Source organism: Vulpes lagopus, chromosome 7 (assembly GCF_018345385.1).
Source record: "Vulpes lagopus strain Blue_001 chromosome 7, ASM1834538v1, whole genome shotgun sequence".
NCBI classification, from domain to species: Eukaryota; Metazoa; Chordata; class Mammalia; order Carnivora; family Canidae; genus Vulpes; species Vulpes lagopus.
In genome coordinates, this window is record NC_054830.1 from 8,032,633 (window position 1) to 8,057,912 (window position 25,280).

General features: G+C 47.9%; 1 protein-coding gene across 1 annotated transcript in view; it reads left to right on the top strand.

Moving 5' to 3' along the window:
- LDLR (low density lipoprotein receptor) overlaps window positions 1–25,280 on the top strand; it is a 37,082-nt gene that overhangs the window by 8,971 nt on the left and 2,831 nt on the right. Inside the window, exons 2-16 of the mRNA XM_041762312.1 lie at window positions 1,857–1,979; window positions 2,616–2,738; window positions 4,688–5,074; window positions 7,893–8,015; window positions 9,006–9,128; window positions 10,546–10,665; window positions 11,164–11,289; window positions 14,201–14,372; window positions 14,461–14,688; window positions 18,392–18,510; window positions 18,809–18,948; window positions 20,631–20,772; window positions 20,872–21,024; window positions 21,759–21,941; window positions 24,796–24,870. Coding sequence (XP_041618246.1) covers window positions 1,857–1,979; window positions 2,616–2,738; window positions 4,688–5,074; window positions 7,893–8,015; window positions 9,006–9,128; window positions 10,546–10,665; window positions 11,164–11,289; window positions 14,201–14,372; window positions 14,461–14,688; window positions 18,392–18,510; window positions 18,809–18,948; window positions 20,631–20,772; window positions 20,872–21,024; window positions 21,759–21,941; window positions 24,796–24,870 — 2,337 coding nt within the window. The remainder of the gene's footprint in view (window positions 1–1,856; window positions 1,980–2,615; window positions 2,739–4,687; window positions 5,075–7,892; window positions 8,016–9,005; window positions 9,129–10,545; window positions 10,666–11,163; window positions 11,290–14,200; window positions 14,373–14,460; window positions 14,689–18,391; window positions 18,511–18,808; window positions 18,949–20,630; window positions 20,773–20,871; window positions 21,025–21,758; window positions 21,942–24,795; window positions 24,871–25,280) is intronic.

The following is a 25,280-nucleotide window of genomic DNA, read 5'->3' on the forward strand; positions in this document are numbered from 1 at the left end:
CCCCTGCTCTGTCTCTCAGATAAAATGAATGAAATCTTAAAAAAGAAGAAAAAGAAAAACGATCTTTCTTTAAAGATTTTATTTATTGAAGAGAGAGAATGAGATGGGTGGGAGTCAGATAGAGAGGGAGACTCTGCTGAGTGGGGAGCCCAACACAGGGCTCGATCCCAGGACCCTGAGATCATGACCTGAGCTAAACTAGTGCTAGGTAAACTAGGTAGTGCTTAACTGACTGAGCCACTCAGGCACCCCAAAAACAATCTTCTTACAAGAATAGTGGAACTTATAATAAATATAAGCCAACATTCAAAACTTATATTTTACATACTATTTGCCTACAGAACATCTGAGTCAATAGGAAAATCCTGCTAGCTTCTATTTTTATTTTTTTGGTCTTATTTATTCATATTTTTTGGTCTTTTTTATTTATTCATAAAACATGATGAGATAACCCACATCATAATTTTGGCCACATTGTTTTAATTTGCATAGGGCATCCAAGTTTATACTTAGAGATTAAAAGATTTTTTTTAAATTACCGGGTCTCACTAATAATAATAGTTTGCTTTGATTCTAGTTCACATAGAATTGTGCATTCCAAATCAATGATCAATTGATTGAGGGATGCCTAGTGACTCAGCGGGTAAGCATCTGCCTTCGGCTCAGGGCATGATCCTGGAGTTCCAGGATCGAGTCCCACATCGGGCTCCCTGTATGGAGCCTGCTTCTCCCTCTGCCTGTGTCTCTGCCTCTTGCTATGTCTCTCATGAATAAATAAATAAAATCTTTTAAAAAATTATCAATTGATAATGAACAGTTAATCAATAATGGTCAACATTGAGATCTCTTTTCCAAAATGCAAAAATCAATGTATTTTAGGAAATTTCCCCAAAATTTACTTGTCCTCTTTTTTTTTTTTTTTTTTTTAAAGATTTATTTATCCATGAGAGAGACAGAGAGGCAGAGACACAGGCAGAGGAAGAAGCAGGCTCCATGCAGGGAGCCTGATATAGGACTCCATCCCCTGACTCCAAGATCATACCCTGGGCGGAAGGCAGGCAGTCAACCGGGGATCCCCAACTTGTCTTCATTTTTATCTAAAAATCTGAGTCTTTTTTTTAAGTTTTTATTTATTCATGAGAGACAGAGAGAGACAGAGAGAGAGAGAGGCAGAGACACAGGCAGAGGGAGAAGCAGGCTCCATGCAGGGAGCCCAATGTGAGACTCGATCCTAGAACTCCAGGATCACGCCCTGGGCTGAAGGCAGGCGCTAAACCACTGAGCCACCCAGGGATCCCCATTTTTTGCTTTTCTAGAAAAAAGTTTCTCTTACTATAGCTTTTGCTATGTCTCTGTTCCATTGTTTTTTATCTGACCTTCCAATATCTGATTATTTTTGCTGCAGCATCTCTGTTCTCTAGCGTTCACATTCATCATTTCTCACAATTTTTATCTCTATATTTCCTCCCTACCTACTGGAGAAGGCCCCTCATTTTTCCTTGATTTCACACTGTCAATTTTCCTCATTACTATCGCCAACACAGGTTTGTAATATGCTAAATCATTTTCTTTATTCACATGCAAGGAACTTACACTATTTTGTTTCCTACCTTAGTGGGTCCATACATTGGACTCAACAACTATTATGTCAAGTTTTACACGTTCTAGATCTAGTCTTTGCATCCTCTGCTACACTTTTAGTTCATGAAATTTATTGGGTGTGTTTTACTTCCTGGGAACGATTAGATTCTATTTCTAGTTCACTCTGCTGCTGGCAGGAAATAGAAACACTCAGGTGGTGGTGTCAGTTTCCGATTCTGGCGCTGAATGGTCCTTCCTCTTCCCTTCTCTCTCAGTGGAAGACAAATGCGGGAGAAACGAGTTCCAGTGCCAAGATGGGAAGTGCATCTCCTACAAGTGGGTTTGTGACGGGAGGGCCGAGTGCCTGGATGCCTCAGATGAGTCCCAGGAGACCTGCAGTGAGTCCTCTTTGGGTGTAACACACTTCTTACCCTCTTTGATGATAGTGGGTGACAGACAAAGTGGACATCAGCCAGCAGATTCATGTGTTGAACCCTGAATTGGGACTTGGGGGAGGAGATGTTTCTGAACTTTAAGAGCTTTTTTTTTTTTTTTTAACGAGGTGAAATTCACATAATGTAAAATTACATTATGTAAAATTAACCATTTTTTTAATTTTTTAAATTTTTTTAAGAATTGTATTTATTTTTGCATAAGAGACATAGAGAGGCAGAGACACAAGCATGCACGGAGCCTGACATGGGACTCCAGGATCCCACCCTGGGCTGTAGGCGGTGCTAAACCGCTGAGCCACCAGGGCTGCCCAAATTAACCATTTTAAAGTGACCAGTTCAGTAGTATTAATACGGTTATGATGCTATGCCACTATCACCTCTCTCTCCTTCCAAACCTTTCCACTGCTTCATGTCTGATGTTTTTTTTAAACAAGTTCCATTAGATGTCCTTCATTTTGACCCAGAAAGGTAGGCTTGGCACCTTCTTTCTGAAAACTGTGTTTTTGCTCTGCAAACCTGGGGCTGGGAGGCAGATTGGGTTTCCCTCTGAGCAAACGCTCAGTTCTGTTTCTCCCACAGTGTCTGTCACCTGCAAGTCAGGAGACTTCAATTGTGGGGGCCGTGTCAACCGCTGCATCCCTCAGTTCTGGAGATGTGATGGCCAGATGGACTGTGAGAATGGCTCAGACGAGCAAGGCTGTCGTAAGTGTGCTGCCTCCCCCTGCAGCCCTGCGAGGGTCCCACTGGTTCCCCCAGGCAGTCCTGCCCCAGCTGAGCTGCAGATTGGTGGCTCTTCAGTTGGGTCCATCTCCTGGAAGCTTCTACCAAGCCCTATTGCACTGTTTGAACCCCACCTTGCCCAGGAGGCATTGCAGGGGATACTGATGGTATCACTTCTTGGGGTCATCAGCATACTCAATGAGGCTGTCCCTGTCAAGTGTCTTGCCACCCACATGGCACAGGATCTGTTGAGCCCCTGTGACTACCACCACCAGCCACCCTGAGAGGCCAAGCACACAGTAGGTGCTTGCTGGCCAAGACCTGACCCCTCAGCTAACCTGAGAAGAAGGAAGCTTCACCAAGTTGCAGGGTTCTGGGAAGAAACAGGGTCAAGAGTCCTGGAGGGGGAGGCACGTTAGAGAGCTGGGTGTCTGTCTTGGCTCTTCAATGCTAGTTAATTAATTATCGAAATGAGTGGTTTGGTTTGGTTATCCTAATAGGGTAAGTCTCTGAGAAAAATAACTGGGAAAAATTTAAATAACTAAGATAATGTCAGATCTGCAAGTTTGGAAAATATAAAGCTCCATGATATTAAAAGAAAAAAAAAGCAACACATGAATTTCACATACATTCACTTTAGAAATGCATGTCTAACCTGGATTAATGGTCATCTGATGAAATACCCCCTCAGGGAATATTTACAAATAAAATGGATTGTTATTCTTCTTCCAGGTACATTTTTTTCCTTCCAGCTTTATTGCAATATACTTGGCATACGACATTATGTAAGTTTAAAGAGTAGGTGGGGGAAAATTAATTAATTTTTTAAAACTTTTTTTTTTTACAAAAAACAAATTTTTTTAAAGTTGCCAATTTCTTTTTATTTTTTCTTCCTACAGATTTTATTTATTTATTTGAGAGAGTGGATGGGAGGGAAAAGGAGGAAGAATCTGAAGCAGATGCGATGTGCTAAGTGCAGAGCCCAGTACAGGGCTCATCCCACCACTGCAAGATCGTGACCTGAGCCAAAATCAAGGGTCAGACACTCAGCTGCTCAACTAACTGAGCCACCCAGGCGCCCACACCGCTTTGTAAAATTTTTTGGCTGGAGGTGGCACCAGGGTAACTCTGTTGAGTGTCCTACTCTTGGTTTCTGCTCAGGATTGTGAGATCGAGCCCCAAGTCAGGCTGTGCTGGTTGTAGAGCCTGCTTAAGATTCTTTCTCTCTCTCTCCCCCTCTCCCTCTGCCCCTCTCACCCACCTCGTGTGTATGCTTTCTCTCTCTAAAAACATAAAGAGTAGGTGATGATTTGTTATACATACATATTGCAAAATAATTACCCCTGTAGTATTAACTAACATCTCCATCACATCACATGAACCACATTTTTGCGGGTGGCTCTTTTAATAATAACAGCAAACTTTTTTTTTAGGGTTTTATTTATTTATTAGAGAGAGAGAGCACAAGCAGGGGGAGCAGGCAGACAGAGAGAGAGAGAAGCAGGCTCCCTGCCAAGCAAGGACCCCGATATGGGGCTTGATCCCTGGACTCTGGGATCATGACCTGAGCCAAAGGCAGATGCTTAACTGACTGAGCCACCCAGGTGCCACTAATAATAACAGCAAACTCTTTTTTTTTTTTTTTTTTTTATAACAGCAAACTCTTAAATAGTGCTTCCCCTGCCTGGGCCCATGTACATACAGATGAGGAAACTGAGGCACAGAGGGGCCACAGGAGCAGGCTGGGGACACTCACCTTGCCCGGGGTTTCCTATCCAGGGCCCCTGACCACTATCCTGGCTTCCTCTCCAGGGTCTCTCACTGGGATCCGGCCTCTCCGAGGCTCAGTGTCTTCATCTTTGGAACGGGCTGCTAGTGAGAAGTGAGAGCTCTCTGGTGACCAGGTTGTCTTTTCCCATCAATCCCTGCAGCGCCCAAGACATGTGCCCCGGATGAGTTCCGCTGCCAGGATGGAAAGTGCATTGCCCCAGAATTCGTCTGCGATTCAGACCAGGACTGTTTGGATGGGTCCGATGAGGCGTCCTGCCACATACCCACGTGTGGCCCATTGCATTTCCAGTGCAATAACTCTGCCTGCATCCCTGAGCTGTGGGCTTGTGACGGCGACCCAGACTGCAAGGACGGCTCAGATGAGTGGCCACAGCACTGTGGGGGCCGCAACACATCAGCCCCCCAAGGGGACGACAACCCTTGCTCTGCCCTTGAATTTCACTGCCAGAGCGGCGAGTGTATCCATTCCAGCTGGCGCTGTGACGGTGGCCCTGATTGCAAGGACAAGTCTGACGAAGAGAACTGTGGTAAGGGCATTGTGCATGGGTCCTCTCCCCTGTCCCAGCTATGGGACAGGTTGGCCTTTCAGGACTTAAACGATTTCAAGCCACACAGCAAGAACTTCAGTCTCATTTTGTGTCTCTTCTAGTATTACTGATCACATGGAAGAGAAAGCCTCCCTTAAAAGGAGACCCTGTCTTTTATGCTTGTATAATTAATCTCTCTTAATTAATTAACTACTTATTTATATGACAAAGGGGAAAAAGAGGGGAAGCAGCAGAGGGAGAGGGAGAGGGAGAAGCAGGCTCCTGGCTGAGCAGGGAGCCTCATGCAGTATTTGATCCCAGGGCCCCAGGATCATGACCTGAGCCAAGGGCAGACGCTCAACCAGCTGAGCCACTCAGGCACCCTTAATCTCTCTTTTTTTTTTTTTTTTTAATTTTTTTCTTAATCTCTTTTTTTGACAAGGGGAACAAGCTGCAAGCTGCAGTATTATTTTCATCCAGAAAGGATCCTGGGCTCCAGGCCTGGCTGGTGATCTTTGGCCAAGGACTCAACCTCACTGTGTTGTGTTCTCCTCCCTCACAGATTGGGGCAAGAACATTGGCCTTTGTAGACTTCAACTGGAGTCCAGCACCACCCACTCAAACGTTCTGTGGTGGTGGAGACATCCCATGTCTGCACTGCGATAGCTGCTACCAAGGAGTAGCTGGTGCAACCACAGAATGGAATATTTTGTGTTATTTCACTTTAATGAATTGAAAGTTTCGTAGCCACACATGGTTAGTGGCTCCTGTGTTGGAGACAGTGCAGATAAAGCATTTTACCAAAGCCCTGAGTCATTGCTTCCTGAATGAGGGGCCAGTTCCTCAAAGCTAGCGGTGTTCTAGATTCACAGTAGACATGCTTTCATGTCTCTGTTTCTTTGGTATCTTTGCTCATGTGCACTCTTTTCATAGAATTGCAATTGAAATCTCTGTAGATGTAATTAGACTTTTTAAAAGTCACTTTAAAAAACATCACTTTTTTTTTTTTTAAGATTTTATTTATTCATGAGAGACACAGAGAAGCAGAGACATAGGCAGAGGGAGAAGCAGGCTCCCAGCGAGGATCCTGATGTAGGACTTGATCCCAGATCCTGGGATCACGACCTGGGACAAAGGCAGACGCTCAACCACTGAGCCACCAAGGTGCCCTCCCTTTTTTTTCAAGTTTATGTCTTTTTTTTAAAGTAATCTCTACAGGGATCCCTGGGTGGCGCAGCGGTTTGGCGCCTGCCTTTGGCCCAGGGCGCGATCCTGGAGACCCGGGATCGAATCCCACGTCGGGCTCCCGGTGCATGAAGCCTGCTTCTCCCTCTGCCTATGTCTCTGCTTCTCTCTCTCTCACTGTGTGCCTATCATAAATAAATAAAATTAAAAAAAAATAAATAAAAAAAAATAAAGTAATCTCTACATCCAATGTGGGGCTTGAACTCACAACCCCAAGATCAAGAGTTGCGCACTCTAACAATTGAGCCTGCCAAGTGCTCCTACATGTCACATTTTTAAATAATGTATGGTCTGGTATACAATCGGTGCTAAAACTTAACACAAACTCACTTAATTCTTATAACTTGTGAACAGGCTTCCCCCATTCTTTACAGATGGGGAAGCTGAGGCCCAGAATGGGTGAGTAACTGGGGGACACACACCATTTTTTTTTTTTTTTTGAAAACAAAAAATTCATCTTTCTATGGGTACCTGGGTGTCTCAGTGATTATCTGCCTTTGGCTCAGGGTGTGATCCCAGGGTCCTGGGATCGAGTCCTATATCGGACTCCTCATGGGGAGCCTACTTCTCCTTCCCTCTGCCTATGTCTCTGCCTCTCTCTCTGTGTCTCTCATGAATAAATAAAATGAAAAAAAATTTGTCTTCTACTGCAGCATCATCTCATAAACATTTGTCCTACTTCACAATGTGACTCTGTTCTGCACAATGGTACTGATCAAATTTGTCACAATTTGGCCTATCTCTGTCTAGATTGGGGATACAATATTGCTCTTCTGCTAAGAGTAGCCTTTGGCTCTGTCAGGTTTATAGCAAATTATGTGATCTAGAGACACCTGATTGGCTCCCATCAGTAGAGCGTGCAACTCTTGATCTCAAGGTTGTGAGTTCAAGCCCCACATTGGGTATTGAGATTACTTAAAGTCTTTTTTTTTAAAAAAATTGTGCGTTCTCAAAAATGCATAAGTGGAAAGACTGGAGAGAACTCCAGGAAAACTCAGTGGTTGTGTTAGGGTGCTTCCCCACATTTTCTTATTTTCCAAACTTTACTCTGTGACATTAGTAATAATTTTTGGGGATTCTTCATTGAGGTAGAAAGTACTTACTGCCATGAAAGAAAATCTAAAACTACATTGGTCAGTGAAGCCTGGGTGGCTCAGTTGGTTAAGCATCTGACTCTTGATTTCAGTTCAGGTCTTGATCTCAGCATTGCGAGGTTGAGCCTCATATCAGGCTCCATGCTGGGTGTGGAGCCTGCTTAAGATTCTCTCCCTCTTCCTTTGCCTTCCCTGCCCCCTCTTAAAAAAAAAGAAAAAGAAAACTACATTAGTTAAAATTTAGAACATGAAATGGGGTGTATCTGGGGAATTTTAACTCAGGTGGGAAGTAGATAAAATGGATGGGCCACTGTCTTCTCCTGTTGGCAGTGGGCTGTGTTTTCTCACCTTGAAAATCTTTCCAGTTACATGCTCTCCCTGATGCCTGAGGTTGCCAGGAAATTGCTGCTTCAAAGATGGTAATTGGTTTTTCTTTGCTGCTCCTTGAAAAAAACCAACATGTGCCCTGTCTTTCCCAGCTGTGCCCACATGCCGGCCTGATGAGTTCCAGTGCTCAGATGGGACCTGCATCCATGGCAGCCGGCAGTGTGACAAGGAGTATGATTGTAAGGACATGAGCGATGAGATTGGCTGCATCAATGGTGAGCTCCCCTTGGGTCAGCCCTGCACCCACCCTATGTCTTCGGGCAAGTTACTTGACCACCTCAAACCTTACCTCCACTTATCTGACCAATGTGTGTGGCAAAAGCGTCTACTTCAGGACTGTGAGATTTAACGAGGCCAAAGTGTGCAGAGCTCCTGTCTTTTGAACTTAGAGATAACACGTGCAGTATAATTCCATGGAAAGCCCTTTCCTGAGCTTATAATATGACAATTCCACTCCTGGGAATGGTCCCAGGAGGACATGCAGAGCAGCACTGGCCTAATGGCAAAACACAAGCAGCAACCCGATTGTTTATCCGTAGAATTAATTTTAAAATGGTTTTAATTGTGGCAAAATCATGTAACATAAGGATTTTATTTTTTTTATTCAAATATTTATTTATTTTTAGAGCGAGTGTGTAGGGGAGAAGGGGGAGGGCGACTGAGAATCTTTTTTATTTTTTTAAGGATTTTATTTATTTATTAATGAGAGACACACAGAGAGAGAGAGAGGCAGAGACACAGGCAGAGGGAGAAGCAGGCTCCATGCAGGGAGCCCAATGGGGGACTCGATCCGGGGTCCCCAGGATCATGCCCTGGGCTGAAGGCGGCGCTAAACCGCTGAGCTGCCCGGGCTGCCCAAGACTGAGAATCTTAAGCAGGCTCCACATCCAGGGTGGTGCCAGGTGCCAGGGTTAGTCTCACAACCCTGAGATCATGACCTGAGCTAAAATCAAGAGTTGGGTGTTTAACTGACTGAGCCACCCAGGCACCCCCTGAAACAAACTTTTTTTGAACAAGAAGTTAAATGCTGATAATCCGCTTTTTAACAATTGTAAATGATACATCGCAGGAAATTTAAGTATGTTATGTTTTATTTATGAATACATTTACATATAATCATATACAAATGAACTCTCATGTGAATAAGGAGTAGTAAGCAGGCTCTTGCATCTCAGAAGCACCTGACCCTCCTCTTTGCCTCTTAGTGACACTGTGCGAGGGACCCAACAAGTTTAAATGCCACAGCGGCGAGTGTATCACCCTGGACAAAGTATGCAACTCAGTCAGAGATTGTCGGGACTGGTCAGACGAGCCCCTCAAGGAGTGTGGTGAGCCCCGGGGTGCAGGTGGTGCTCAGACTTATGGGGAGCTGGGGATGTGACCCAAACATGGATACTGTGCCTGTGAGTGCTTTAGCTGTGACCCCCAACACAAATGTGGGGGTCCTTGGGGATAAGTGGCTTTGCTTCCAAGCCTCAGTGTTCACATCTGTAGGATGGTTCACACATCTTAGGGCTGCTGGGGATTGGCTGTTGCTATCCTTGTAAGGTTTCAGCAGTGCCCCTTAACCTGTAACTATGTAAATATTTTGGACTTGACCAGCTGTAAGGTCTGTCACAGCTGTTCAACTGTCACACCTGTTCAATAGGACCGTTATGGCAGGAAAACAACATGAATGCACATGTGTACACAAACGTGTGTGACTGTGCTCCAAGCAAACCTGATTATGGACATGGATGTTTGAATTTCATGTGGCACAAAATACTGTTTTTCTCTTGATTTTTATTTTTCTTTTCAATCATTTAAAAAAATGTAAAAACCATTCTTAGCTTTTTGGGCCATGCAAGAACGCATGGTAGGCTGGCATTGGCCGAAGTTCTGTAGAGAGCCTGTGCACGGATGCTGGAGCTAAGCACCCTGAGTGTGGTCCAGCACTGTGATCTTGGACAAGTCTTTGAGCCTGGCCATGCCTCATTTTCCACAGCTGTAGTTCAACTACCTGTATGGTTGTTGAGAGTTAGCATATGCAATTGTGGGATATGGTTTTTATTTTTTATAATCAAGAAATGAGTTTTACCCAAAAATAGTGGAGGATTTATCCTCTTAACCATTTTTTTTTTAATTTTTTAATTTTTTAATTTATGTTAGTCACACACACAGAGGGGGGTGTGGCAGAGACATAGGCAGAGGGAGAAGCAGGCTCCATGCACCAGGAGCCCGATGTGGGATTCGATCCTGGGTCTCCAGGATCGCGCCCTGGGCCAAAGGCAGGCGCCAAACCGCTGCGCCACCCAGGGATCCCTCTTAACCATTTTTAAGTGTCCAGTTTAGCGGCATTAAGCAGGTTCACATGGTTGTACAACCATCCCCATTATCCGTCTCTAGAACTTTCTCATCTTTCCTGATGAACCTCTGCCCTGTGAAACACCAACTCCCCACCCCTCCCCCACCCCTGGTGTCTGCCATCTACTTCCTGTCTCTGAACTTGACTCTAATAGCGACCTCCTAAGAGTGAATCCTATAGTATTTGTCCTTCTGTGCCCCACGTAGTTCACTCAGTAGAATGTCCTCGGATTCACTCATGGCACTACACATGACAGTGGTTATTTTAAGCCCCCTTAGCAGACATGGTAGTTAACTGGTCTCCACGTCCTTATGATCATGATAAAGGTGATGAGATGGTGCAGGGGTACTAACGACCTGAGCGTGACCAGTCTGCCCACCCCTCCCCCACACCTGGTGCAGGGACCAATGAGTGTCTGGACAACAAGGGTGGCTGCTCCCACATCTGCAACGACCTCAAGGTGGGCCACGAGTGCTTGTGCCCAGAGGGCTTCCAGCTGGTGGACCAGCGAAGATGTGAAGGTAAGTCCTGAGCAGGATGGGCTCCCTGCCTCCTCAGCCCTTTCTCCTTGTGTGGTTGCCAAACCTTAACAGGTGTCCCCACCTGTTAAGTGGGCATGAAAATGGTGCTGACCTCCAGGCCTGTTAGGAGGCTTTAATGAGGTTGCCAGATGCATGGGTCATCGAGTACAGGCTTGGCCCGTGAGGAGCACTTGGTTCTTGCCTTTGGGGATTAATAATTAAGAAATAAATCCCTGCTGACGCAGCTTTGCACTGTGGGTGGCACCTCTGGGGTGAATGGTGAGGTCAGGGTCATTGTTGGAGATGACGCTTGGCTGTTTCCGTGTTTTCATTCCTGAACCTGATGGCCCCCGAGACCTTGGTTCTGCAGGTCTTCCCCAGGGGGCATGGGGTGTCCCCATTTGCCCCCGGGAGGCATGGCTTTCAGTAGGAGCCCATCACTCTATCAGCACCCCATGAAGAAGATCCCCAAATCTTTTTCTGTGCCCTAACTTGCAGATATCGACGAATGTCAGGATCCCGACGTGTGCAGCCAGCTGTGCGTGAACCTCGAGGGCAGCTACAAGTGCGAGTGTGAGGAGGGCTTCCAGCTGGACCCCCACACCAAGGCCTGCAAGGCTGTGGGTGAGCAAGGGGTGGGACCAGTGGGGCAGGGGTGGGGCTGGTGGGGGGAGAAGGGCACACTGTGTCCTGCAGAGACCTCTGGCAGATGGATGAGCAGGCCAATTAGGAACTTTCTAGGAGGCTGATCTCACATGTCTTGCTTCCCTGCAGACTCAGGTCAGTTGCATGAGTGCTGGTTTCTAGCCCCCAGCCCTGCCAGTGGCTTCAGGGTACAAGAGGTGAAAAGCCATGGCCTGAAGGGCCTGCACCCCCTCCAGCTGTTCTTTTTTTTTTTTTTAAAGGGTGAGTTTTATTTCTATCAATACATCGGTAACATTCACCATTGTTGGGAACCAGCTTTATTTTTTTTTAAGTGATATTGATAGTTTTTTTTTTTTAGATTTTATTTATTTATTCAGAGAGAGAGAGAGAGAGGCAGAGACACAGGCAGAGAGAGAAGCAGGCTCCATGCAGGGAGCCCGACGTGGGACTCGATCCCGGGTCTCCAGGATCACGCCCCGGGCTGCAGGCGGCGCTAAAGCGCTGCGCCACCAGGGCTGCCCCCCCCTCCAGCTGTTCTTACTCACTTACAGGAACCTATACCCATAAAGCAAATTCGCTTAATATGGACCAAGGTATAATCTCTCATAAGAAAACCAAATCACAGGGCAGCCCGGGTGGCTCAGCGGTTTAGCACTGCCTTCAGCCCAGGGTGTGATCCTGGAGACCCGGGATTGAGTCCCACGTCAGGCTCCCGGTATGGAGACTGCTCCTCCCTCTGCCTGTGTCTCTGCCTCTCTCTCTCTCTGTGTCTCTCATGAATAAATAAATAAAGTATTTAAAAAAAAAAAAAAACCTGCAGCAATAGTTGAGTTTCTTTTCTACCTAATCTAAGATTATAGGGTGCTTGGGTGGCTTAGTTGGTGAAGCATCTTCCTTTGGCTTGGGTCATGATCCCAGGGTCCTGGGGTCGAGCCCATGTTGGGCTCCCTGCTCAGTGGGGAGTCTGATCCTCTGTCTCCCTCTGTCCCTCCCCCTGCTTGTTCTCTCTCTCTCTCTCTTTCTCAAATAAATAAAAACAAACAAACTTAAGATTAGAACGGCACTCATGCACTGATTCTCAGAATCACCAAATCAAGAGATCCCATGTGTTTGGAGGCATAGCCAAACTCCCTTTGCTTTGTGTCATGTCATTACCCGCCTGTCTGATTCTAATGAGGTACAAATTTGCAGAAATATTTTAGGTCAACTTCTGTTTCCTCACGGTCTGTTTTAGCCTTGAAGTCTTTCTCCTGTGTTATCACCCCTTTTGTGATGGTTCCTTGGCCTCCCTTGCTCATACCCCCACGCATTTCCCGGTTTTGGGGAAAACCAAAGACTGAGCTCATGAAACCCTCTAGGATTTGAAGTTTCACTTTCCTTCCTATATCTATGGGCTGATGTCTATACAGGTGCCTTCCAGAGGGTAAAGGGCACATGGTGTCATGGGAAGGGGTATTCTGAGCGAGGTCCATTGTACACATGGTTAGCTTGTTGGTGAATATTGGCATCATGGTTAACAGCACAGTCCCCAGGGACAGGGCAGTGTGTGTTCAAATTCCAGCTCTGCCACTTACTAGCTCGTATGACCTTGGACTAGTCCCTTCTCCTCTCTGAGCTTCAATCCCCTCACATACAATAGGAGTTTGACAGTAGCCCTGGTCTCATAGGAGTGTGAGGACCAATAAGGGAAAATATAATAGGAAAAGCACTTAAGCAGAATTTCCTGCCCTAAGGAATAGCTCTATACACATTAGCTGTTAATGTTTCTTCTTCTTTTTTTTTTTTAAGATTATTTATTTATTTGAGAGAGAAAGAGAGCAAGCATGAATGGGGTGGAGCAGAGGGAGAGGGAGAAACAGGCTCCCCACTGAGCAGGGAGCCTGACACAGAGCTCCATCACAGAATCCTGAGATCATGACCTGAACTGAAGGCAGACACTTAACCGACTAAGCCACCTAGATGCCCTCGTTTCTTCATCTTTACGTTCCAAAATGTAAAATGCTGGGGCCCCAGTGCAGATTTTATTACCAATGTAGGCTTTATTATCATTCAAGTATGGTAAGGCCAACCAATCAGGAGACGGCCACCATTGAAATGATCGGTTGTTACTCACAGTTCCCAAGAGGAGGGCCATGGCAGCCAGGGGGCCAGCCGGGGAAGCACCAGGGTCAGTCAGGAGGCAGAGGAAGAGGAGGGGTATCACATGGGCCAGAGCCTCCCTTATGGTTTCCTTGGGCATGAGGTAAAGCAGGGTGAGCAAGCTCAGGACTAGCTTGTTTGAATAATCTAATTCAGCTTAGTCTGAATAATCTCAGCGGGCTCTGGGGCAGAGCGGCTGCCCCTGGTTGTCTGGTACCTGCCCTGTGGTGACTGAAGCAGGCGGAGGGGTTGCAACCCAGAGCGTGAGAGCCCAGTGGAGGGGTGGCGGGCATGGGCTGGAGAGTTTGCTTTCAAGGCAAGTCATGAACCACCCCTAGGAGCTGGTTGGCCCTGGGAGGGGCTGTTCTTTCAGGCTCTGCAAGACCTCGGATGTCAGAGCATCCGAACCACATGGTCTTGTTTTGTTCTGTTTTGTTTTTAGATTTTATGTATTTATTCATGAGAGACACAGAGACAGAGGCAGAGATGTAGGCAGAGGGAGAAGCAGGCTCCTTTTGGGGAGTCTGATGCATGACTTGATTTCTGGGAACCAGAGATCACAACCTGAGCCAAAGGCAGACACTGAACCACTGAGCCACCCAGGTGCCCCTGGAGCCACATGGTTTATACACCAACGAGGCATTTCCCATGGCATCCTGGGTGTCTCCCCTGGTTCAGCCAGACCCCCAAGGGTGACAAGCTCGAGTCAGGGGGCCTTCTACTCCCCTGAGCATCCTTCCTCTGTCCCCAGGCAACATCGCCTACCTCTTTTTCACCAATCGCCATGAGGTGAGGAAGATGACTCTGGACCGCACCGAATACACCAGCCTCATCCCAAACTTGAAGAACGTCGTCGCCCTGGACACAGAGGTGGCCAGCAACAGAATTTACTGGTCTGACCTGTCCCAAAGGAAGATCTACAGGTGAGCCTTGGAGCTCCACCCAGCCCCCCAACCCAGGTGAAACAGGCCCCTCGTACTGATGTTCTGCTCCCCCTTCTCCCACTGACAGCACCCAAATCGACAGAGCCCCCAGCTTCTCCTCCTATGACACCGTCATCAGCGAGGACCTCCAGGCCCCCGACGGGCTGGCAGTGGACTGGATCCACAGCAACATATACTGGACAGACTCCATCCTGGGCACCGTCTCCGTGGCTGACACCAAGGGTGTGAAGAGAAAGACACTCTTCAAGGAGAAAGGCTCCAAGCCACGTGCCATTGTGGTGGATCCCGTGCATGGGTTGGTACCCCCATAGCTGAGGGGCTCAGAGGGAAGCACAGGCGGGGTTTAGAAGTGGTGAGGACTCAGCCTGGGGAAAGGCATGTGCCTGGGCTGGACTGACCTCTGTGGGCATGGGGCTTTCCTTGCTGTCAGGAAAGCACAAAACCTAGAATGGTGGCTCTTCTCCACCTGCCTTTTGGGAACCATGTGTTGATCCTTCTCGATGTCTGCTGAGATGGAAGCAGACCCTGAAAAGTCATGTGCTCAGGATAAGAGCCCCAAATCAGAGAGGCGCCTGGGTGGCTGAGCAGTTAAATGTCTGACTCTTGATCTCAGCTCAAGTCCTGATCTCAAGATTGTGAGTTCAAGCCCTGCATTGAACTCCATGCTGGGTGTGGAGTCTACTTTAAAAAAAACAAACAAAAAAACAAATTGAAATATGGATTTAAATTGGTATTAGAAATTAATACTAAAAAATTAATACTTATTTAAATTCTGCTTTAGTATTTTACTGCAGAGAATCCTGTGCCAGGATAGGATTGGAGAAAAGTAAAAGCACTCAGCTCCAATGGTAGTTTACAGGGAGTAAAGGTCGCCACCCCAATGGGGCCCCCAGGAGGGTGTTTGCAGGGCCAGGGGCTGACTCAGCACTCCAACGCCCACAGGGACCTGTGTCCCCTGGCAGAAAGTATCTCCCCACCCCCTGTCCTGCACCCATTACACCACATCTGCCTGTGGAATTTCACAACTCTGGAGGGGCGGTGGCAACCTTGGTACAGGCATCCTGTCCTGGTGGCAATCATCAAAAGGAAAGGGAATTGTTTTTGTTTTTTTTTAAGGTTTTATTTATTTGAGAGAGAGTGAGCACAAGCAGGGCATAGTGGGAGAGGGAGAACCAGGCTCCCTGCCGAGCAGGGAGCCCCATGCGGGGCTCGATCCCAGGACTCCGAGACCATGACCTGAGCTGAAGGCAGAAGCTTAACTGACTGAACTACTGAGGTTTTGAGGCACTCAAAAGGGAACTTTGGAGATGAACATGACTCAGATGGGACAGACCCTGGGGTGAAGGTGGGCCTTGGCCCACAAATGTTCTTATTTGGCAGAGGGACACTCGGTTTAATAAATTTAGCCCCCCAGCTGCCAGGAAAGAGCGAGACCCCTAGAAATAACCCCGTAGATACAAGTCATTGGGTGTGTGTGTGTGTGTGTGTGCGCGTGCGCACGTGCGTGCGTGCATGCTCTACTGTTGGGTTTCTGTTCCCCTCCAGAGTATAGTGTAGGCTTGGGCTCTTGCTCTCTGTTCTCCACTTGGGTCTTTCATTTGGCACATGGGGTTCATTCCCTGTGGACTGGATGAGCCCTGATTTGCTTTGTACCTAGCACATGGAAATTGAGTTTTTCCCTCCACCTCACACCAAGAGGCCCTAAATACCTTTGAATTCCTTTAAATGGGTGTCACTGCAGTTTTTTGTCTGCAGGATTGTAGATTGTAGATTTCTCATTTTAGAAGTTAGATCACGGGGGATCCCTGGGTGGCGCAGAGGTTTGGCGCCGGCCTTTGGCCCAGGGCGCGATCCTGGAGACCCCGGATCGAATCCCACATCAGGTTCCCGGTGCATGGAGCCTGCCTTCTCCCTCTGCCTGTGTCTCTGCCTCTCTCTCTCTCTCTCTCTCTCTCTTTCTGTGACTATCATAAATAAATAAAAATTAAAAAAAAAAAAAAAAAGAAGTTAGATCACTAGATCCGAGGGTACATCCACGGATATAGCATCAAACTGTCCTGAAACACCTGTTCTCCAGAAGTGCAGCTGAGGACCCATTTCACTCACTGTCACAAGCCGGTCTTCCCTCTTTGCCAGTCTTTTTTTTTTTTTTTTTTTTTTTAAAGATTTTATTCATTTATTCATGAGCGAGAGAGAGAGAGGCAGAGACACAGGCTCCACGCAGGGAGCCCGACGTGGGACTCGATCCCAGGTCCTCAGGATCACACCCCGGGCCAGAGGCAGGCGCTAAACCGCTGAGCCACCCAGGGATCCCCGACCTCTTTGCCAGTCATGATGGGGAGGGGGTCTGTCGTGTATTTATATTTGGCTACTTGTTAGTTTGAACATCTCTTCAGAGGCGTAAAAGCCATCAGAGATCTACTTTTTTTTTTTTTTTCATGAGAGACACAGAGAGAGAGGCAGAGACCTAGGCAGAGGGAGAAGCAGTCCCCCTGTGGGGAAGCTGATGCGAGACTCAGTCCCAGGACCCCGGGATCACGACCTGAGCCAAAAGCAGACACTCAACCACTGAGCCACCCAGGTGTCCCCACTGCCAAGTGTAGATCCAAAAGCAGTGAACACAGGCAAGCAAACAGGTATTTGTACCCCCGTGTTCATGGCAGCCAGGGTATGGAAGCAGCCCAAGTGTCCCTGGATGGATGAAGGATAAACTAATGCAGTCTACCACCTAATAGAATTATATTCAGTCTGAAAAAGGAAGAACATTCTGACACCTTCTACAACATAAGGCAAGAAGTCAGACACAAAAGGACAAATACTATATGATCCCACTTATGTGAGGTTTCTAAGGGAGTCCCATTCATAGAGATAGAAAGTGGAGTGCTGGGAGCCAGGGGTTGGGGCAGGTGTTTGATGGGGTCAGAGTTTCCGTGTGCGGTGGTGGAAAAGTTCTGGAGATGGATGGTGGTGATGGTTGCATGACAGTATGTATTATGTACTTAATGTCACTGAACTGGACACTGAAAAACGGTTAAGCTGGTAACTTTTATGTTATGTGTATTTTACCGTGATTAAAAAAAATCTTTTTAAAGATTTTATTTATTTGAAATAGAGTGAGAATGAGAGAGAGTGCACACACGAGTCGGAGAGGCAGAGGGAGAGAGGGAACAGGCTCTCCACTGAGCAGGTAGCCCAATGAGGGGCTCAATCTCAGGATCCAGGATCGTTACCCAATCCCAAGGCAGACGCTTACCCAACTGAGCCACCAAGGTGCCCATTAAAAAAAAATTTTTTTAAGATTTTATTTATTTATCCATGAGAGACCCAGAGAGAGAAAGAGGCAGAGATACAGGCAGAGGCAGAAGTCTATGCAGGAAACCCAGTGTGGGACTTGATCTGGGGACTCTGGGATCATGCCCTGAGCTAAAGGCAGACGCTCAACTGCTGAGCCACCCAGGCGTCTCACCATTAAAAAATTTTAAAGAGGGATCCCTGGGTGGTGCAGCGGTTTGGCGCCTGCCTTTGGCCCAGGGCGCGATCCTGGAGACCCGGGATCGAATCCCACGTCAGGCTCCCGGTGCATGGAGCCTGCTTCTCCCTCTGCCTGTGTCTCTGCCTCTCTCTCTATCTCTCTGTGACTGTCATAAATAAAAAAATAAAAATTAAAAAAAAAAAAAAGGCCTTTGCGGATCCCTTCACCTTTAAAAAAAAAAATTTTTAAAGAAAAAAAAAAACTTTACAAAATAAAAAATGTATAAAAGCTTTCAGAAAGCTCTGTCGAGGGTGCACATTAAGTGTCCTCAGTCCTGACATTGGAATCGAAACCTCCCTTTGTTCTTGAAGGTTCTAAAATCCTGCAACCAGGTTGCAGGCACTAGGGTAGTGGAAGAAACCAATTCGAGGCATCTTTTGGGGACTCTTTACAATTCTTGGCCCTGCTGCTTCAGGCAGGAGCCTCCCCTACTGACATCCTGCTATTCTTGCTGCTTTCCCACCAGCTTCATGTACTGGACGAACTGGGGAACCCCCGCCGAGATCAAGAAGGGGGGTCTGAATGGTGTCGACGTTTACTCACTAGTGACGGAGGACATCCAGTGGCCCAATGGCATCACCCTGGGTATGTCCTTGGTTGGGACGCTGGTCTCTGGGGTCAGGCACGGCCTGGAGAAAAGAAGGGAGTGGCCAGGCTGCACCTGAATAAAAAAAAATGCAGCTCCCTGTTTTTTATAACCTGCCACTAAACTGCCCCAGCATGGCATTTGGGCTGACAAGTGGAGGTGTGCAGTGGGGGCTGCTTTTCAGGGCACCTCTCTGCCAGGTCCTCAGGGGGTCCTTCCTGTGGGGAGTGGAGTGACCAGGCCCAGGCCCCTCTGGCATTGACATGTGATCTCTCCTTGTCCACCTGTGGATTCTAGATCTTTCTGGTGGCCGCCTCTACTGGGTTGACTCCAAGCTCCACTCCATCTCCAGCATTGATGTCAACGGGGGGAACCGGAAGACCATTTTGGAGGACAAGAAAAAGCTGGCACATCCCTTCTCCTTGGCCATCTTTGAGGTGGGGATGGGGAGCCAGGGGTTGCTCTTTGGGTGCTTGAGGGAAATCCCATCTACATGCTAGTTACTGACACAATGTATGTAGGAGGCATACGTGCTCATGCTAATGGGTCAACCCACATTGGTTCATTCAAGCCGAGACCAACTTATAAAACTGAAGTTAGGGATCCCTGGGTGGCGCAGCGGTTTGGCGCCTGCCTTTGGCCCAGGGCGCGATCCTGGAGACCCGGGATCGAATCCCACGTCGGGCTCCGGGTGCATGGAGCCTGCTTCTCCCTCTGCCTGTGTCTCTGCCTCTCTCTCTATCTCTCTGTGACTATCATAAATAAATAAAAATAAAAAAAATAAATAAATAAAAAATAAATAAAACTGAAGTTATTTCCATTTTCTTCTCATCAAAAGAGATATATTTTTTAAGATTTTATTTATTCATGAGAGACACAGAGAGAGAGGCAGTGACATAGGCAGAGGGAGAAGTAGGCTCCCTGCTAGGAGCTCAATGCAGGACTTGATCCCAGTAGGACCTGGAATCATGACCTGAGCCAAAGGCAGATGCTCAACCACTGAGCCACCCAGGTGCTTCTGTTTTTTGTCTTTTTAAGTAAACTCTACCCCCACCATGGGGTTCGGACTCACGACTCAGATAAGAGTCGCAGGCTCCCCGAGCTGAGTCAACTTTTGGGTGTCCCCTCGCCCAAAGAGTCTTAAAGCAGCAGTTCTCATTTGGAGAGGCCATCTTGGGGCCCAGGGGACAATCTGGCACTTTCTGGAGACTTTTTGGTGGTTGCACTTGGAAGGGGAGTCTTTCCCGGTACTTAGTAGGTAGAGGCCTAGGAAGCTGCTAACAGCCTCACAGAGAGAAAAGGGGGCCAACCACAGCTGGAAACTATTGTAAGGAAACATGATGTTTGTGCACCCTCATTCAAGCAGCGTGACTCAACATTCACCAAGAGGTAGACACCCTGGGTGTCCGTCAGAGATGAAGGGCTAAACAAATGTGTAACTATGCAGTGGAACGGGATTCAGGAGACAGGGAGGTGCTTCTGACACACTGCCACAGGGACGATGCTGGAGAGAACCAAATCCAGACACAAGAGAACAGATCCTGTCTGATTCCACTTCTGTGCGGTCCCCAGAGGAGTCCTGTCCTCAGAGACCGGAAGTCAATGGTGGGCATCAGGGCCTGGGGCAGGGGGTGGGGAGTCCCTGTTTCATGGGGACAGAGTCTCAGTTTGGGTAGATGGAAAATTCTGGAGACGGATGGTGGTGATGGTTACACACCAATGTGAATGTACCTAATGCCCACAACACACTTAAAAAGGATTAAGATGATTGATTTTAGATTATGTGTATTTTACACAGTTAAGATTTTTTTTAAAAAGAAAGTAAAAAGAGGGGCGCCTGGGTGGCTCAGTCAGTTAATCATCTGCCTTCGGCTCAGGTCATGATCCCAGAGTCGTGGGATCGAGCCCCACATGGGGCTTCCTGCTTAGTGGGGAGCCTGCTTCTCCCTCATCCTCTGCAGCATCCCCTGTTTGTGTTTTCTCTCTCTCTCTCAAATAAACCTTAAAAAAAGAAAAAGGAAATGAGACTCGTACCCCCTAGTATTGCTTCCTTCCAAATATTCGGGTGTCCTATGCCCTCAATTAATGGGATCTGCTGTCTTCTTTAATGCCCATATAGGATAAAATCTTTTGGACGGACATCATCAATGAAGCCATTTTCAGTGCCAACCGCCTCACAGGCTCAGACATTAATTTGGTGGCAGAAAACCTCTTGTCGCCGGAGGACATTGTCCTTTTTCACAACTTCACACAGCCAAGAGGTAAAGATAGGGTGACCACTTCTTGCCTCTACATCCCCGCTGGTGTTCTGGAATTTTCTAGAATTTTCTAACCTTGCTCTCCTGCCTCTTCCACCTCAGGGGTGAACTGGTGTGAGGGAACTGCCCTCCCCAATGGCGGCTGCCAGTACCTGTGTCTCCCGGCCCCGCAAATCAACCCCCACTCGCCCAAGTTCACCTGTGCCTGCCCTGATGGCATGGTGCTGGCCCAGGACATGAGGAGCTGCCTCATAGGTAGGAGCGCCGGCCTGCCTGCGCGTGAGTCCTGCTTCTGCTCCCTCTTGTGGCTTTAGTCCTGCAACTTGACCTTCCTGATCTTTTCTTTGCTCATCTTCCAAACCGGAGGGGGTGAAGCTCCAGGAGGCCCTCATAAGGGGTAACCGTGGTTTGCCTTTGTCGTGCTGGATACGTGAGCCCTGTGCCAGGCATTTAGGCAGATGCCATTCACCTTTGCTGTCCGGTTTACACTCTCCCGGCCCCCTTGGGAGGTGACCGATTGTAGACCTGGGCATCGAGGGAGAAGATGACCCCCTTTCTGGTGTTTCTCATCCTCAGAGAAAGTCTCAGTTTGGGGACAGTGTGTTTGAAATACTTGTGAATCTGCCTTTCAAACTATAACAAATAATGTAATAACAATATAGATATTAGTGTGTTTCAATTGTTTTCAGTTTTTCTTCAAGATTTTATTTTTTATTAGAGAGACAGCACGAGCAGGGGGGAGGGGCAGAGGGAGAGGGAGAAGCAGACTTCCTGCTGAGCAGGGAACCCACCAAGGGGCTTGATCCCAGGACCCTGGGATCGTGACCTAAGCTGAAGACAGATGCTTAACTGACTGAGCCACTCAGGTGCCCCTGTTTTCAGTTATTTCTTTGTGACCCATGGCACATGCTACTTATCCATCGTCATTATCACAGTTATCAGAGAAGCCCTTGGGCAGTAGAGCACTTAGGAGATGTTTCTTCTTTCAGGGACTGAACCTGGAGCCACCACCCAGGGCACGGCCACGGTCACGGTCAAGTCGACGGTCCATTCCACAGCTGGGAGGCCGACAGTCCCCTCCACAACCGTGGGGCCAAAGCACGCAGCCAGCCCGTGGTCTGTGGCCAGCCCTGAGTTCACCACAGCTGAGATGGTGACCATGTCCCACCAAGGTAAAGGCGGGGACTATCCTGGCCCCAGGTTTATAGCTCAGGCGTCTAGACTGGCCCCTTCAGAGGCCAAGAGAATCTGGGGAAGGGATACTGTGGGTCTAGTCTTGTCCCTGCACTCTTTCTGACACAACCTATGCGATTTCAGAAGCCTCCATTTAGCTCCCTGGAAAATGGGACCAATGACAGTGGCCGCCCTCCTCGTGGTAGTAGTGGGGATTGTGTGGCCCAAGGCATGTGAAGCACTTGAGTGTGTGGTGATGGCTTATCCCAGAGTCTTCCCAGTGCAGAGACCCCGGAGCCTGAAATGTTATCAAGGCCCATTCGATGACCTGCTTTCCAGGTGTCTGCCCAGCGGGCCAGGGCTAGGGTGAGGCAGATGAGGCGCTCCACAGGGTGGCATCTGAGGGACCACCAAAAACCCAGGACTTAAAATAATATTTTATTGCATTACTTTTTCAAAGATCAAATCCCTGAACTATGGGCCGAACACCTGGTCTTGCAAATATAATTTGATCAGATGGGACACCTGGGTGGCTCAGTGGTTGAGCATCTGCCTTCGGCTCAGGTCGTGATCCCAGGGTCTGGGGATCGAGTCCCGCATTGGGCTCCCCATGGAGAGCCTGCTTCTCCCTCTGCTAATGTATCTGCTTCTCTCTGTCTCTCATGAATAAATAAATCTTTAAAAGATTTTGATCAGAGCCTGGGTCCCAACACGGCCAGGACAGGCAAGTGTAGATTCAGAGCCTGTCTTCCTAAACATTTGATATTTTATCAGGGGGTATTGGCCTTCATTTTTATTTCTTAAAAAAAGGTCACATTAAAATATTACTCTATTACTAAGGGTTTTTTTGTTTTTGTTTTTGGCACGGGGCGGGGCGGGGGGGGGTGGCGCAGGCTCTAAGTTTTGTGCTTATGGCTTAGTGCCTGGCTCACAACCTAGCCCAGGCTCTCAGTGAATTAATGGAAGACCCGCCATTCATCTCTTTGCCCACCAGAGGGCACCTGCCCTCGTGTTTGGCCAGAAAAATGGAGCTCATAGATGTTTCTAGCCAGAAAAAAATGGGCTCATCAGCAAGTTGGACACTTTTTTCTCCCTCACAGTGGCTGAAGCCTATGTACCACCATAAACAAGGTAAAGCAGAAACTGCTGTGGTTGAGAGGCCAGGAAATCTTTCCACCGGGGGCAGTGCCACTGCTTGGAAAATTGTTTCACAGATGGGCCCACCCAGGGCTCCTTGATTTGAGCAAAGGAGTCCCCCCCACCTTTTTTTTTAAAGATTATTTATTTATTTATTCATAGAGACACAGAGAGAGAGAGAGAGAGAGAGAGGCAGAGGGAGAAGCAGGCACCATGCAGAGAGCCTGACGTGGGACTCGATACAGGGCCTCCAGGATCACGCCCTAGGCCGCAGGCAGCCCTAAACCGCTGCGCCACTGGGGCTGCCCCAAAGGAGCTCTTTTAAGGGAAAAACTTCTCAAGGATCTTGCTGGTGCCTTAAAGTATTTTTGTTAGAAGTTTTCTTAAATATGCACAAATATTAAAAAAAAAAAAAGTCAATTTAAACTATACCACGTGGGACCCCTGGGTGGCGCAGCGGTTTGGCGCCTGCCTTTGGCCCAGGGCGTGATCCTGGAGACCCAGGATCGAATCCCACGTCGGGCTCCCGGTGCATGGAGCCTGCTTCTCCCTCCGCCTGTGTCTCTGCCTCTCTCTCTCTCTCTCTCTGTGACTATCATAAATAAATAAAAATTAAAAAAAAAAAAAAAAGTTTAAGAAAAAAAAAAAAAAAAACTATACCACGTATAACCAGCCAATATAGGGCAGCCCAGGTGGCTCAGTATTTAGTTCTGCCTTCAGCCCAGAGCGTGATTCTGGACCCGGGATCAAGTCCCGCATCGGGCTCCCCACATGGAGCCTGCTTCTCCCTCTGCCTATGTCTCTGCCTCTCTCTCTCTGTGTCTCTCATGAATAAATGAATAAAATTCAAAAAAAATATTAACCAGTCGATATAACCCACCTGGGGTTTGAATAGAACTGATGATGTAAATCATGGCTCACTTGCGTCCATGTGGCCCAGGTGTGGATCTTCGGTCTTCCTGGGCTGTTTGTTTGGAGGACTTTAAACTTTGATTTGCCTGGGGCCCTCACAGGGCTCAGGTGCACCAGTGTGCTTGTGTAACGAGGTTCCCCCCAGTATTTATTAACTGGGGTAGTTGACATAGGAGTCTGGAGCTTTGGTGCAGTCCACACTGGGCCCAGGAATTGCTGAACAATCCGGAGTCAGGTGGCTGCTATCCCGTCCAGACCTGTCTCGTTTCCATCAGATGCAGAACCAGCATGAAACATTCCACCAGTGACCTCACCAGCTAGCGAATGTACCTGCAGGCTCTTGCCTCAAAGATCGTTGGTCCCTCCCCCAGAGCTTTGAAATGCTTGGCTGAGGAACCTCTTAAATCTGCTCTAAGTCCCATAATCCCAACTGCTAATGAAAGAGGCCCCAGCGTGATGCCTCTCAAACCTGGGAGACGCTCCAAGTTCCTTTGAACTTCTTTTTTTTTTTTTTAAGATTATTTATTTTAGAGAGAGAGAGAGTACAAGCAGTGGGAGGGGCAGAGAGAGAAAGAAAACCCAGCAGACTCTCTGGTGAACACGGAGCCTGACATGCAGGGTTTGAACTCATGACCCTGAGATCACGACCTGAGTTGAAAGCTAGAGTCAGACCCTTAACCCACTGAGCCACCCAGGCTTTGAACTTTTAAAGACACCAGGAAGCAGGAGGTGTTTCCGTCTATGTGTGGGTTGTTATACACCTGCCGTGGATCTGAGCTTCACTTTGTCCTTTCTCCCGTGCAGCCCTGGGTGACACTGCCAGCAGAGGAGACGAGAAGCCCAGGAGCGTGGGGGCTCTGTACATCATCCTCCCCATCGGTAAGTGAGCAGGCCAGGCCCACCCTGGGGCCCGGCTTCCTGCAAAATGACCTCCCTGCCCAGCGAAGCCACCCCAAGGGCCCACTAGAAATGGTGCAAAGAACACTCAGAAGAAAAGGGTTTTGGCCGCATTGATAGAGAAGGGTCCCATTTCTGAAGGAGGGGTAGCCCCATGTGTGGGGACTCAGAGGAAACCTGAGAGAACCAGCCACAGTTGGGTAGCTCCAGGGTGACGCAGTTGCAGTGGGCTTTGCGTTAGAGATTTGTTAGGCACGTAGATAGGTTTTGTTTGTTTTCCAGTGGACGAGTATGGCTTTAAATTTGCAACAAAAACCCTAAATAAGTCAAAAAGGGCAGGAGTCTGCAGGCGGTGTCACTTGGGGGGCTGAGCTGGGTGGCAGGGCCCTGGG